Genomic DNA, 14,714 nt, shown 5'->3' with positions numbered 1-14,714 from the left:
TGGGGACTGGATTTTCTTGGTGGGAGGGAAGGCATCACAGCTTGGGGCAGGGGTAGGGTGTTTATGGCTCCAGATCTTTTCAATATCGACTCCTAAGTATATTAAAATTGTGATTGAAAACTAATATTGACAAATGAATTAATGGAGCCAGAAAACCCAGTAATTACCACAAGGATCAATGGGTCATAAAAATAATAATAAAAGAAATTAGAACTCACCAATGCAAATTCTTTGTTGAGAATCATCTGCTCCACCAGTGAAGACTCATTGTGGAAGAGGTGAGGCTGCATGTGACTCCACATGTGAGGAAACCACCAGAACTCGTCCACTGATCCCAGTAGCAGATCATCTCCTGCATCCTCCTCCTCTGTCCCTGCAAAATAACGAGATGATTAAATCCACTGATCCCAGCAACAGCTCTACACCTGCATCCTCCTCGCCCTGCAAAAAGAGCAATAGGAAGGGAGAAACAGTCAGGAAGAAAAGAGGGTGGGAGATTGGGAATGGTGGATGAGAGAGATGTGATATTCAGAATGTGAATTTTGAGCGAGAACATAAGTGTCATGAAAAGTCAGACCAAGGTTGATCAAGCACAGCATCCTACCTCCGACAATTACCAATCCTGATCTCTAGGAAATACCCAGCATATCCCAAATAATACATCCATTTCTTTTTCCTCACTCCCAGGGGTGGCTTTCCCCAATTTTACCTGGCTAATAATTGCTTACTGACTTTTATTCTAGGAGCTTGTCCAAACCCCTCTTAAACCAAGCTATACCTTGATGACATCTTCCTGCAACAAGTTCTATAGAGGATTATGCACTAATTGGCTCGTTTCTTGAAGGGAGTGAAACATCTTCATCCTCCCTTGTGGTTACTAGTTCCTTTGTGGAATCTTAACCTGGTGTTGGATTTCTTGGCGGGCCCTAAATTTCAACCAATGTGTAGCCTTTCCTTGTGGTTATTGACCTTGAAAACAGTGTTTCCGGTGGTGATATGCTCTGCGCATCAAATTTCTGATCTACAGGCCTTATCTTGTTGTTAGCCATTCATTCGGTTGACTCCAAGAGCAATATAGCTGCATACTGTTCCTTCATTCTTGCCTAAAGTGGTCTTGTATTTTCACTTGACTCAGTCCATTTCCTAGCTGTCCTTGGTTAAGGAAAGAAATGCGGAAGAATATCACCTGTTGCGTCCCTTGGTTGTCAAGAGACATATTGTGAGGTATCGGAGGATTCTAAACCTTTCTGAAAGATGGATCATCTGTTTGTCCTTCATGGTGGAGGAAAACAGGGCAAACAAGCTTCGTGGGCTACAATAGCTCAATGGATTAATGAGGTGGTCAAGGCCGTGTCCGTGCATGATGAAAAGCTGTTGCCTACTCAGTTAGGGCTCATTCCACTAGGAATCAGGCAGTGTTATGGGCGAGATTAGATTGTTGTCTCCCGTAGACATTTGCCAAGCTGTGACGTGGTCTTCCTTGCGCACCTTTTCCAAATAGAAAATAGCCACTGCTATTACTAGCAGTGGTAACATGGAATAGACTTAGTTTTTGGGTACTTGCCAGGTTCTTATGGCCTGGATTGGCCACTGTTGGAAACAGGATGCTGGGCTTGATGGATCCTTGGTCTGACCCAGTATGGCATGTTCTTATGTTCTTAAGTTTTATCATCTGGATGTGCAAGCCTGGGAGGATGCAGCCTTTGCATGTGCGGTGTTGACTGGAATGCGGGCAGCCTCCCACCCTATTCAGGAGTAGCTTGGGTACATCTCACTGGTCCTGAATTCATCTATTCACATGTTAGGAAATGAGAAATTACTACTTACCTGATAATTTCATTTTCTTACCGTGGATAGATGAATTCAGCTTCCTGCCTTTGACTGTTTAATAGGGATGTGCAGCAGGGACGGATTCGTCTAATTCGGTATTAGTATTCGTCGGGACCCAAATCCGTTGCATCCATTCTCGGGGGACCCCGATCTGTTCATTAGTTACATATGTATTCATTTCCCCAAAAAAACCCCGTCCCAGCCATTTAAATTTAATTTACTACAATCCCCCACCCTACTGACACTCCAAGACTTGCCAAAAGTCCCTGGTGGCCAAGCGGGGGTCCGGGATGATCTCCTGCACTCAGGCTGTCGGCTGCCGGTATTCAAAATGGCGCCAATATCCTTTGCCCTTACTATGTCACAGGGGCTACCGGTGCCATTGGTCGGCCCCTGTCACATGGTAGGAGCAATGGATGGCCGGTTCCATCTTGTGCTCCTACCATGTGACAGGGGCCGACCAGTGGAACCAGTAGGCCCTGTGTTTACTGAAGAGGATGTTGGGGAGGTACCCGTAATAGAGAAGGTTTTCATGGGCAATGATTCAGATGGACTGAATCAAATCACGGTGAACCTAGAAGATGTGGTAGGCCTGATTGACAAACTGAAGGGTAGTAAATCACCTGGACTGGATGGTATACACCCCAGAGTTCTGAAGGAACTTAAAAATGATATTTCAGACCTATTAGTAAAAATGTGTAACTTATCATTAAAATCATCCATTGTACCTGAAGACTAGAGGATAGCAAATGTAACCCCAATATTTAAAAAGGGCTCCAGGGGCGATCCGGGAAACTACAGACCGGTTAGCCTGACTTCAGTGCCAGGAAAAATAGTGGAAAGTGTTCTAAACATCAAAATCACAGAACATATAGAAAGACATGGTTTAATGGAACAAAGTCAGCATGGCTTTACCCAGGGCAAGTCTTGCCTCACAAATCTGTTTCACTTTTTTGAAGGAGTTAATAAACATGTGGATAAAGATGAACCGGTAGATATAGTATACTTGGATTTTCAGAAGGCATTTGACAAAGTTCCTCATGAGAGGCTTCTAGGAAAAGTAAAATGTCATGGGATAGGTGGCGATGTCCTTTCGTGGATTGCAAACTGGCTAAAAGTCAGGAAACAGAGAGTAGGATTAAATGGGCAATTTTCTCAGTGGAAGGGAGTGGACAGTGGAGTGCCTCAGGGATCTGTATTGGGACCCTTACTTTTCAATATATTTATAAATGATCTGGAAAGAAATACAACGAGTGATATAATCAGATTTGCAGATGACACAAAATTGTTCAGAGTAGTTAAATCACAAGCAGATTGTGATAAATTGCAGGAAGACCTTGTGAGACTGGAAAATTGGGTATCCAAATGGCAGATGAAATTTAATGTGGATAAGTGCAAGGTGATGCATATAGGGAAAAATAACCCATGCTATAATTACACAATGTTGGGTTCCATATTAGGTGCTACAACCCAAGAAAGAGATCTAGGTGTCATAGTGGATAACACATTGAAATCGTCGATACAGTGTGCTGCGGCAGTCAAAAAAGCAAACAGAATGTTGGGAATTATTAGAAAGGGAATGGTGAATGAAACGGAAAATGTCATAATGCTTCTGTATCGCTCCATGGTGAGGCCGCACCTTGAATACTGTGTGCAATTCTGGTTGCCGCATCTCAAAAAAGATATAATTGCGATGGAGAAGGTACAGACAAGGGCTACCAAAATGATAAGGGGAATGGAACAGCTCCCCTATGAGGAAAGACTAAAGAGGTTAGGACTTTTCAGCTTGGAGAAGAGATGACTGAGGGGGGATATGATAGAGGTGTTTAAAATCATGAGAGGTCTAGAACGGGTAGATGTGAATCGGTTATTTACTCTTTCGTATAGTAGAAAGACTAGGGGGCACTCCATGAAGTTAGCATGGGGCACATTTAAAACTAATCAGAGAAAGTTCTTTTTTACTCAACGCACAATTAAATTCTGGAATTTGTTGCCAGAGGATGTGGTTAGTGCAGTTAGTATAGCTGTGTTTAAAAAAGGATTGGATAAGTTCTTGGAGGAGAAGTCCATTACCTGCTATTAATTAAGTTGACTTAGAAAATAGCCACTGCTATTACTAGCAACGGTAACATGGAATAGTTTTTGGGTACTTGCCAGGTTCTTATGGCCTGGATTGGCCACTGTTGGAAACAGGATGCTGGGCTTCATGGACCCTTGGTCTGACCCAGTATGGCATGTTCTTCTTATGTTCTTAGGAAAGGCTAAAGAGTTATTCACAAGAGGAGAGGAGGTATAGGGGAGATGTGATAGACCTTCAGATACCTGAAATGTTTAATGATGATGAACTTCAAACCTTTTCTATTGGAAAGAAAACAGTAGAACAAGGGGTCATGAAATGAAACTTCTACGGGGGACAACTCAGAACCAATGTCAGGAAATATTTCTTCATAGAAAGGGCGGTGGATGCCTGGAATGCCCTCCCAGAAGTGGTGAAGAAAAGAACAGTTAATGAATTAAAAAAGGCCTAGGACAAATATTGCAAATCCCAAAAGGCTTTAAGAATGGGATGGTGTAAAATTTCTGCATGGGGGTTACCTGCATGGAAAGGCAGTACTACCCTTAAGAGAATGTCCGGCGGAGCGCACTGTTAACCCGCATTTGGACACACATTTGACATGCCAGCTTTACCCCTTATTCAGTAAGGGGTAATAGCGCGTCGAAAATGCTCGGCCAATCCCCCCAAAAGTAATAGCGCCCACAACATGCAAATGCATGTTGATGGCCCTATTAGTTATTCTCGTGCGATTCAGTAAGGAAAATGTGCAGCCAAGCCGGTCCAGGTGATTCCTCATAGAGGAATCATTCCATCCCCTTTATCATTTTGGTTGCCTTTCTCTGTAACTTTTCTAGTTCTGCTATATATTTTTTTGAGATATAGTTGCAGAATTATACGCAATTCTGAAGGTTTAGTCTCACCAGCGCATGGTTCGGAGAGAGGTATCTTTAAAGGATACTAATGATGCATTAGAATTAGGGCATCCTGACAGTGAGGTTCCAATAATTAGAAAAGTAGTCCAAGTGCCTGTAAATAAAAACTCACCTGAGCTAAAAAATTCTAACTTATCCCTATCAATTAAAAAGCAGAATAAAAATACAAACAAAAAACAAACTTTGAAATGTTTGTATGCTAATGCCAGAAGTCTAAGAAGTAAGATGAGAGAATTAGAATGTATAGCAGTAAATGATGACATAGACTTAATTGACATCTCAGAGACATGGTGGAAAGAGGATAACCAATGGGACAGTGCTATACCGGGGTACAAATTATATCGCAATGACAGAGAGGAGCACTCGGAAGGAGGTGTGGCGCTTTATGCCCGGGATGGCATAGAGTCCAACAGGATAAACATCCTGCATGAGACAATACAAAATTTAATCTTTAAGGGTAGAAATCCCTTGTGTGTCAGGGAAGACTACAGTGATAGGGGTATACTACCATCCACCTGGTCAAGATGGTGAGATGGACAGTAAAATGCTAAGAGAAATTAGGGAAGCTAACCAAATTGGTAGTGCAGTAATAATGGGAGACTTCAATTACCGCAGAATACATAGGTGCAGTCAAGAATTTAAGTCCTGACAAAATACTCACAATCGAGTGTATAAGTACTTGTTTTTATTCTTCAATATGGCAACTCCTCTGATTCATACAGGCAGTGAGTTAATGGCGTCCCCCGACACGGTTCCCGTGTTTCGCCGCGGACTGCATCGGGAGGGCTCGCCAATAGGGGTTCAAACAATAACTGTAAGACATAAGTGTACATCAGGACGGCAAAATAGGACTTATAGCCGAACATTTCATGTGGACAAAAGGTAATAAACATTATAACATACCTGACAGCAAGATGCCTTAGAAGTGACAGGGAGCGCACTACCCTTAAACACTGACAGGTATTTAAAGCTGATTTTAGGCGCCAAATCAGGAGGACAACCCACGTGGGAGCTCACGGCCCCGTTCATTGGTTGCCATTCCTGTACTGCAGCGCTGCAGGACTATGGGAACCATCCGATCAAATAGAGAACTCTGCACAGAAAGACCACTTTAAGTAAAAAGAAACCACTCAATATCTCGGTTCAAACCCTTGGGAGATACTGAGTCTAGAGTAAAAATCCAACGTTGTTCAACCCGGCCCAGCTGTTCGGCATAGTTACCTCCTCGGGGGGGCCGTGGAAATACCTCAAGAACACTATAAAATAAATCTGAAAGAGTGTGTGATTTTTTTACCCAGTGATCCACGAGGGGTTCTTTTTCTCGCGAATGGCGGATGTTCGAGCAATGCTCTATAATTCGAGTTTTTACCATGCGAGAAGTTTTCCCTACGTAAATCAGCGGGCAAGGACAGGTGATAACGTAAATGACTCCAGATGTGGTACAATCAGAGTACGACTGTAACTCAAAAATTCTCTTAGAAACAGGGTGGCTAAAACTGGTGGATGGAAAAGTGTGAGAGCATGCAATGCATCGGCCACATGGATAATGGCCAATTACATTATCCAGATTTCTAGACACAGGGATGTCAGTATGGATCAATTTATCACGTAAATTTTTGCCTCTACGGAAGGTGAATCTAAGGGGGCCTGGAAACAAAGTGTGTAGAGATAAAGCCTCCCAGTGTCTACGGATCATTGTAGTGATCTGCCGGCTGAGAGTCGAAAAAGGCAAAATGCAATTTGTAACTGACTGATCATCCCGGGATGATGGTAAAAATAATAAATCACGATTCGTATGTAAAGCGCGCTTCATTGCTCTTTTAACAACATACCTCGGGTACCCACGTGATATAAATCGAGAGGACATGATTTGGGCTTGTTTAATAAACTCGCTCCTGGTAGTACACAGTCTGCGAAGCCTGAAAAATTGCCCTGTGGGGATGTTCCTTCATAGTGTGCTAGGATGACAGCTGTTAAAGGCCAAAAGGGTATTCCTGTCAGTTTCCTTACGGTGGATGGTGGTCGAGAAGTGGCCACCGTCCACCGAAACAAGGACATCCAAGAAAGCTATCTGGGTCCGGTGTGTGCAAAAATTAAACTGTAAATTGGGATCACACGTGTTGAGCCAATCAATAAACATAAAGAATTGGATTTCCGTGCCTTGCCAGAGTAGAAAAATGTCGTCAATATAACGAAGCCACACTGGTACATATTGAAAACCTTCACCTTGGTACACAAATAAGTCCTCAAATTCGGCCACAAACAAACAGGCCAGACTCGGGGCCATTGTAGAGCCCATTGCGGTCCCTTTAATCTGAAGATAAAATGTGTTACCAAACCGAAAGAAATTTTTGGTAAGCGCCAATGTGGCTAACGTGACTAGCAGGGAGGTGGGGACATGTTGTGGGCCAGCACGAGAATTCAGAATTTTTTCTATAACTTGTAAAGCGGCGGTTTGAGGGATACTTGTGTACAAAGACACAATATCTAGCGTGACAAAAAGAAACGGCTCGCTAGGGACTGGTGTGTTATCCAAAATAGTGATGAAGTGTGCAGAGTCCCTTATATATGATCGGATGCGGGGCACAAAAGGTTTAAGGAACAGGTCCACAAATTGGGACAAGGGTTCTAAAAGCGAACCAATACCTGCCACAATTGGACGACCAGGAGGGTCCTGTAAGCTTTTATGTACTTTAGGCAACGTGTAAAAGACTGGTGTAAAGGAATGCTCTTGTGTGAGAAATTTAGCCTCACGAGGGGTCAGAATATGGTGGTCTAATGCTGCTTCAACCACCTGTTTAATTTGTTCAAGCAACCGAGGAGTGGGATGGATCCTCGGGTAATGGAAGGTAAAAGGAGGTATCGTTAAGTTGTCTCAAGGCCTCAGACATATACTGGTTTTTATCCTGAATAACAATGCCTCCACCCTTGTCAGCGGGTTTGATAATAATAGACAGATCTTTACATAATGAAGAAACGGCCTGATGTTCAAATCTGGAAAGATTAAACTGAGTATAATGCCGGCTTGAAACAAGATCCGTCATATCCTGATCTACCAACCGCTCAAAAGCCGCAATGAGTGGATCACCAGGGCCTGGAGGCACCCATCTAGATCTCATACGGACTAAGGACATATCAGGGCTGGGTGGAGCATCCGCAAAAAACAATTTAATCTTTAGTAACCGGCAAAAACGGTATAGATGTATTTTTAAGTCAAATAAATTACATTTCATAGTAGGCACAAAAGAAAGTCCCTTAGACAATACTCCCAATTCGGAGGCAGATAAGAGTCGTGAAGATAAGTTAAACACAGCAGGTGCGTCTATAGCCATGGATCCGGGGTTGCATGGGATGCTCTGGTGGTCCGTGGAGGTTGCTGAGGTTGTTGATTGCGTCCGCGAGTGCGGGTCGTGCGAGCTGTTTTGATGGAGGGCCCGGGATCGGGAGGATGTTGGCCCGAATCTAAAAAAGCCGCCGCTATAGACGCATAGCGTGAGGATGGTGCAAGTGTAGAAGAGGTAGCTGGAACTGATAACGCTGGACGGGTGTCTGCCCGAGGTTGTCTTGTGTGAGCTGACTGAGCATCTTCGCCAGAGGAATCGCCGGACGAATCGTGTGCAAAAGTTACTTTTCTTCCGGGCTGTGGGCGAGATTTGGCCATCCATTTATAAACAAAACCAGACTTGTAATCCGTCTCGTCCCGAATGAACTTTTGATACTTAACAGCTTTTAGATCAGTCCGGAACTTGTCAAGTTGGGCTTGAAACTCAGAGTGCTCCTGGTCAAAAACTTCAATAGATAAAGAGTGTTTTATAGTGTCCAAATTTTTTGACAATTCTTCCTGAAGTGAAATCTGTAATGTTTTCGTAGTCTCAATGATCAATACCATTAAATCCAAGGAGCACTTATTGAGTATTTGGTTCCAACGGGTGATAAAAGTGCTGTTATCAGTGTGCAAACGAGGCTCCTTTTGAACTCGGAGACCCCGCGGAATCCGACGGACTCTACAATATTCGATCAGGGTTGCAGCGTGTAACTCTGCTCGAGTTAAACGTTTTTGAATATCTATGATATCAGTCCAAGTAACAGTGGGTGAGGATGCAGGCAGAGAATCATCAAAGAACAGGTGGTCCGATAGAACTGCATTAAGTTCAGCTTCCGAATAACTAAAGGTTTGATCATCGGCTGCCATTTAAAGCCCAGGGATAAAGGTAATCCAAGACCAAAAGTACATGGTGAGCAGAAACTGCACTATAGCAAAATCGCAGAATACATAGGTGCAGTCAAGAATTTAAGTCCTGACAAAATACTCACAATCGAGTGTATAAGTACTTGTTTTTATTCTTCAATATGGCAACTCCTCTGATTCATACAGGCAGTGAGTTAATGGCGTCCCCCGACACGGTTCCCGTGTTTCGCCGCGGGCTGCATCGGGAGGGCCCGCTGGACTTTTGGCCAGCTTGGGGGGGCCTCCTGACCCCCACAAGACTTGCCAAAAGTCCAGCGGGGGTCCGGAACGACCTCCTGCAGTCGATCTCCTGCCGGCGCTATTTTCCGTACGGAAAAACGATTCGCGGCAGGAGATCGCTCCCGGACCCCCGCTGGACCCTCAGGGACTTTTGGCCAGCTTGGGGGGGCCTCCTGACCCCCACAAGACTTGCCAAAAGTCCAGCGGGGGTCCGGAACGACCTCCTGCAGTCGAATCGTGTTGTCTACGGCCGGCGCCATATTGCGCCGCCATTTTGAAAATGGCGCCGGCTGAAGACAACATGATTCAACTGCAGGAGGTCGTTCCGGACCTCCGCTGGACCCCAAGTAAATTAAGGCATTTGGGGGGGGGGTTTCGGGAGGGTGGGGGATTTATTTTAAAGGGTCGGGTGGGTTTTAGGGTGTTTTAGTGTGCCGGTTCACGATTTTCACGATTTTAACGATATTTTAAAAACCCAAATGGCGACGATACGATTCCCTCCCCCTCCCAGCCGAAATCGATCGTTAAGACGATCGATGACACGATTCACATCTCTATAAATGATAGCTTTATGGAGCAATTGGTTCAGGAACCGACGAGAGAGGCAGCAATTTTAGATCTACTTCTCAGTGGAGCACAGGACTTGGTGAGAGAGGTAACGGTGGTGGGGCCGCTTGGCAATAGTGATCATAATATGATCAAATTTGATTTAATGACTGGAAAAGGAACAGTGTGCAAATCCAAGGCTCTCGTGCTAAACTTTCAAAAGGGAAACTTTGATAAAATGAGAAAAATTGTTAGAAAAAAACTGAAAGGAGCAGCTACAAAAGTAAAAAATGTCAAAGAGGTGTGGTCATTGTTAAAAAATACCATTCTAGAAGCACAGTCCAGATGTATTCCACACATTAAGAAAGGTGGAAAGAAGGCAAAACGATTACCGGCATGGTTAAAAGGGGAGGTGAAAGAAGCTATTTTAGCCAAAAGATCTTCATTCAAAAATTGGAAGAAGGATCCAACAGAAGAAAATAGGATAAAGCATAAACATTGGCAAGTTAAATGTAAGACATTGATAAGACAGGCTAAGAGAGAATTTGAAAAGAAGTTGGCTGTAGAGGCAAAAACTCACAGTAAAAACTTTTTAAAATATATCCGAAGCAGAAAGCCTGTGAGGGAGTCAGTTGGACCGTTAGATGATCGAGGGGTTAAAGGGGCACTTAGAGAAGATAAGGCCATCGCAGAAAGATTAAATGATTTCTTTGCTTCAGTGTTTACTGAAGAGGATGTTGGGGAGGTACCCGTAATGGAGAAGGTTTTCATGGGTAATGATTCAGATAGACTGAATCAAATCACGGTGAACCTAGAAGATGTGGTAGGCCTGAATGACAAACTGAAGAGTAGTAAATCACCTGGACCGGATGGTATATACCCCAGAGTTCTGAAGGAACTAAAAAAATGAAATTTTAGACCTATTAGTAAAAATTTGTAACCTATTATTATAATCATCCATTGTACCTGAAGACTGGAGGATAGCAAATGTAACCCCAATATTTAGAAAGGGCTCCAGGGGCGATCCGGGAAACTACAGACCGGTTAGCCTGACTTCAGTGCCAGGAAAAATAGTGGAAAGTGTTCTAAACATCAAAATCACAGAACATATAGAAAGACCTGGTTTAATGGAACAAAGTCAGCATGGCTTTACCCAGGGCAAGTCTTGCCTCACAAATCTGCTTCACTTTTTTGAAGGAGTTAATAAACATGTGGATAAAGGTGAACCGGTAGATATAGTATACTTGGATTTTCAGAAGGCGTGTGACAAAGTTCCTCATGAGAGGCTTCTAGGAAAAGTAAAACGTCATGGGACAGGTGGCAATGTCCTTTCGTGGATTGCAAACTGGCTAAAAGACAGGAAACAGAGAGTAGGATTAAATGAGCAATTTTCTCATTGGAAGGGAGTGGACAGTGGAGTGCCTCAGGGATATGTATTGGGACCCTTACTGTTCAATATATTTATAAATGATCTGGAAAGAAATACGACGAGTGAGATAATCAAATTTGCAGATGACACAAAATTGTTCAGAGTAGTTAAATCACAAGCAGATTGTGATAAATTGCAGGAAGACCTTGTGAGACTGGAAAATTGGGCATCCAAATGGCAGATGAAATTTAATGTGGATAAGTGCAAGGTGATGCATATAGGGAAAAATAACCCATGCTATAATTACACAATGTTGGGTTCCATATTAGGTGCTACAACCCAAGAAAGAGATCTAGGTGTCATAGTGGATAACACATTGAAATCGTCGGTGCAGTGTGCTGCGGCAGTCAAAAAAGCAAACAGAATGTTGGGAATTATTAGGAAGGGAATGGTTAATAAAACGGAAAATGTCATAATGCCTCTGTATTGCTCCATGGTGAGACCGCACCTTGAATACTGTGTACAATTCTGGTTGCCGCAGCTCAAAAAAGATATAATTGCGATGGAGAAGGTACAGAGAAGGGCAACCAAAATGATAAGGGGAATGGAACAGCTCCCCTATGAGGAAAGACTAAAGAGGTTAGGACTTTTCAGCTTGGAGAAGAGACGACTGAGGGGGGATATGATAGAGGTGTTTAAGATCATGAGAGGTCTAGAACGGGTAGATGTGAATCGGTTATTTACTCTTTCGGATAGTAGAAAGACTAGGGGGCACTCCATGAAGTTAGCATGGGGCACATTTAAAAGTAATCGGAGAAAGTTCTTTTTGACACCCTCTGGTTTATTCTCTGTTCCTTTCCCAATAATTTTTATCATTCTATTTGCTCTTTTGGCTGCCAACCATATACTCGGCAGAGGATTATTTGCGATGACACTTAGATCCTTTCCCTGGGTGGTGACTTCCAATGTGGAACCTTGCATCTGGTAAGTATAATTTGGTTTGTTCTTCCCTATATGCACCACTTTGGACTTGTCATTTTGATGCCCAATCTTCCAGTCTTACAAGGTCCTCCTGTAATGTATCATAGTCTGCTTGTGATAGCACCAGCTATCCTGCTAGGAGACTTCATCATTCATGTTGACTCCCCATCTCCGTCTGCCAACTGCGAAGCTCTCCTCTCTTCCTTCCTGGCCATGGGTTTCAAAGAAATTATCAACAAACCCATGCACAAAGCAGGACACATGCTAGACTTAATATTCACAAATGATGCGATCTCGCCCACTTCTCTTCCTTCTTGTACCCCCATCCCCTGGTCAGATCACTCGATGATAGAAACTGAACTATCCATAAAGAAAAAACCGACCACCAACATCCCTAAGTCCTCGATCCAATTCAAAAAACCGTGCCCCATGGAAGCTCTCAGCAACACTCTCACCAAGGACCTAACTAACCTGGACCTCACAAATGCGGACACCACCATGAACTCTTGGCTAACTATCACCTGTTCAGCAGCTGATAAAATATGTCCCTTGACATCCAAAGACATCAATCCTGCCCGTACTAACAAAAAACCTTGGTTCTCATCAGAATTAAGAAAACTGAAACAAGACCTACAACATAAAGAACAAAACTGGCGGAAGGATCCCACCACCTCCACACTGGCCTCCTACAAAACCACAATGAGCTACTATAGGTCCACCATTCTTCGTACCAAAAGGGATTTCTACGCCAAAAAAATACACGGCTTCCTATACGACCCAAAAACACTATTCTCATATGTTGCAGCACTCACCACCCCTATTCATCCAGTCATCCCAGAAGAAGAGGCACAAAACAAATCCTCTGAGCTGGCAGCTTTCTTCGACAACAAAACCAAAAATTTACTTATTCCGCTGACATCTTCCAACCCCACTCCAAACCCTCAGCTTCCACCTGACCAAAACCACGCCCCATCGATACACATACGGTCACTAGAATCTTTTGATCCTACATCATCCTTGGAAATCGAATCTATCATCAAGAAAATGAAGCCCTCATCGCACCCAATAGACCAAATTCCGACCAAATTCCTTCTCACAATCCCAAACACCATCGCCAAACCTCTGGCTGACATCATAAACTGTTCCCTCACTCACGGAACAGTCCCGGACGCTTTAAAAACAGCCTCTCTGAAACTTTTACTAAAAAAACCTAACTTGGACCCATCCAACCCCATAAATTTTTGCCCCATTGCCAACCTACCTTTCATAGCCAAGCTAATGGAAAAACTGGTCAATACTCGACTCACAGACTACCTCGACTCCCACGACATTCTATACCCATCACAATTCGGATTCAGGAAACGCAGAAACACAGAATCTCTCCTACTCTCATTAACAGACAACATCCTGATGGGCCTCGACAATGGTCAATCATACTTGCTAGCTCTGCTAGACATCTCGGCAGCATTCGACACAGTTAACCACACAACCCTCATCAACCATCTGATGGAAATAGGCATCTCAGGTTCTGCACTCCTCTGGTTAAAATCCTTTCTAAGCGACAGGTATTACAAAGTAAAAATAATCAACAAAGAGTCTCCCCCTGTAGTGGCCAAGCAAGGAGTTCCCCAGGGTTCCTCGCTCTCGCCAACCCTATTCAACATATATCTTCTCCCCCTATGCCAACTACACAATAACCTCAACCTCACCTATTTCATTTATGCGGACAACGTGCAAATCCTAATCCCCATCAAGGATCCCATCTCCGACACTCTAATCTATTGGAATAGCTGCCTACACGCTATCAATCTTCTTCTCACAAGCCTCAGCCTTGTTCTCAATATGTCCAAGACTGAACTGCTGGTCATTTCCCCCAATGATAATAACCCACAGCCAACACTACTAATATACCATTAGTAAATCAAGTGAGAGACCTCGGAGCCATCCTAGACTCCAGAATGAACCTTAAAAAATTCATTAACAACACCACTAAAGAAGGCTTTTACAAACTACAAGTCCTAAAACAATTAAGACCTCTCCTACACTTCCATGACTACCGCTCGGTCCTTCAAGCCATACTATTCTCAAAGATTGATTATTGTAATGCGCTTCTGCTTGGTCTCCCAGCCTCTTCTACCAAACCTCTTCAGATGCTGCAAAACGCTGCAGCCAGGATCCTCACAAACTCTTGCCTTATGGACCACATCACGCCGATTCTAAAAATACTTCACTGGCTACCCATCCACTACAGAATTCTCTTCAAGACACTGACCATCATTCACAAAACCATATTTCAGCAATCCTCTCTCCAACTCACCATACCCCTCAAACCACACTCCTCAGCAAGAACAACCAGATCTGCATACAGAGACTCCCTCCAGGTTCCCACGAACAAATCCGCTATACATAATACCATTGAAAAACGAGCGCTATCAACTGCTGGTCCGCATCACTGGAATTCTCTCCCGCCAGATCTCCGCCAGGAACATTGTCATATCACATTCAGAAAAAAATTAAAAACATGGCTGTTCG

At 43.6% G+C, this 14,714-nt stretch overlaps 1 protein-coding gene across 1 annotated transcript in view; it reads right to left on the bottom strand.

Moving 5' to 3' along the window:
* The window catches only part of LOC115076603 (bifunctional heparan sulfate N-deacetylase/N-sulfotransferase 4-like), a 287,503-nt gene that overhangs the window by 231,473 nt on the left and 41,316 nt on the right, over positions 1–14,714 (bottom strand). Inside the window, exon 4 of the mRNA XM_029578650.1 lies at positions 219–373. Within this exon, the coding sequence (XP_029434510.1) occupies positions 219–373 (155 nt within the window). The remainder of the gene's footprint in view (positions 1–218; positions 374–14,714) is intronic.

Source organism: Rhinatrema bivittatum, chromosome 1 (assembly GCF_901001135.1).
Source record: "Rhinatrema bivittatum chromosome 1, aRhiBiv1.1, whole genome shotgun sequence".
In the NCBI taxonomy this organism is placed as follows: Eukaryota; Metazoa; Chordata; class Amphibia; order Gymnophiona; family Rhinatrematidae; genus Rhinatrema; species Rhinatrema bivittatum.
Note: the sequence above shows the minus strand (reverse complement) of the source record. Positions and strands in the feature narration are given on the sequence as shown.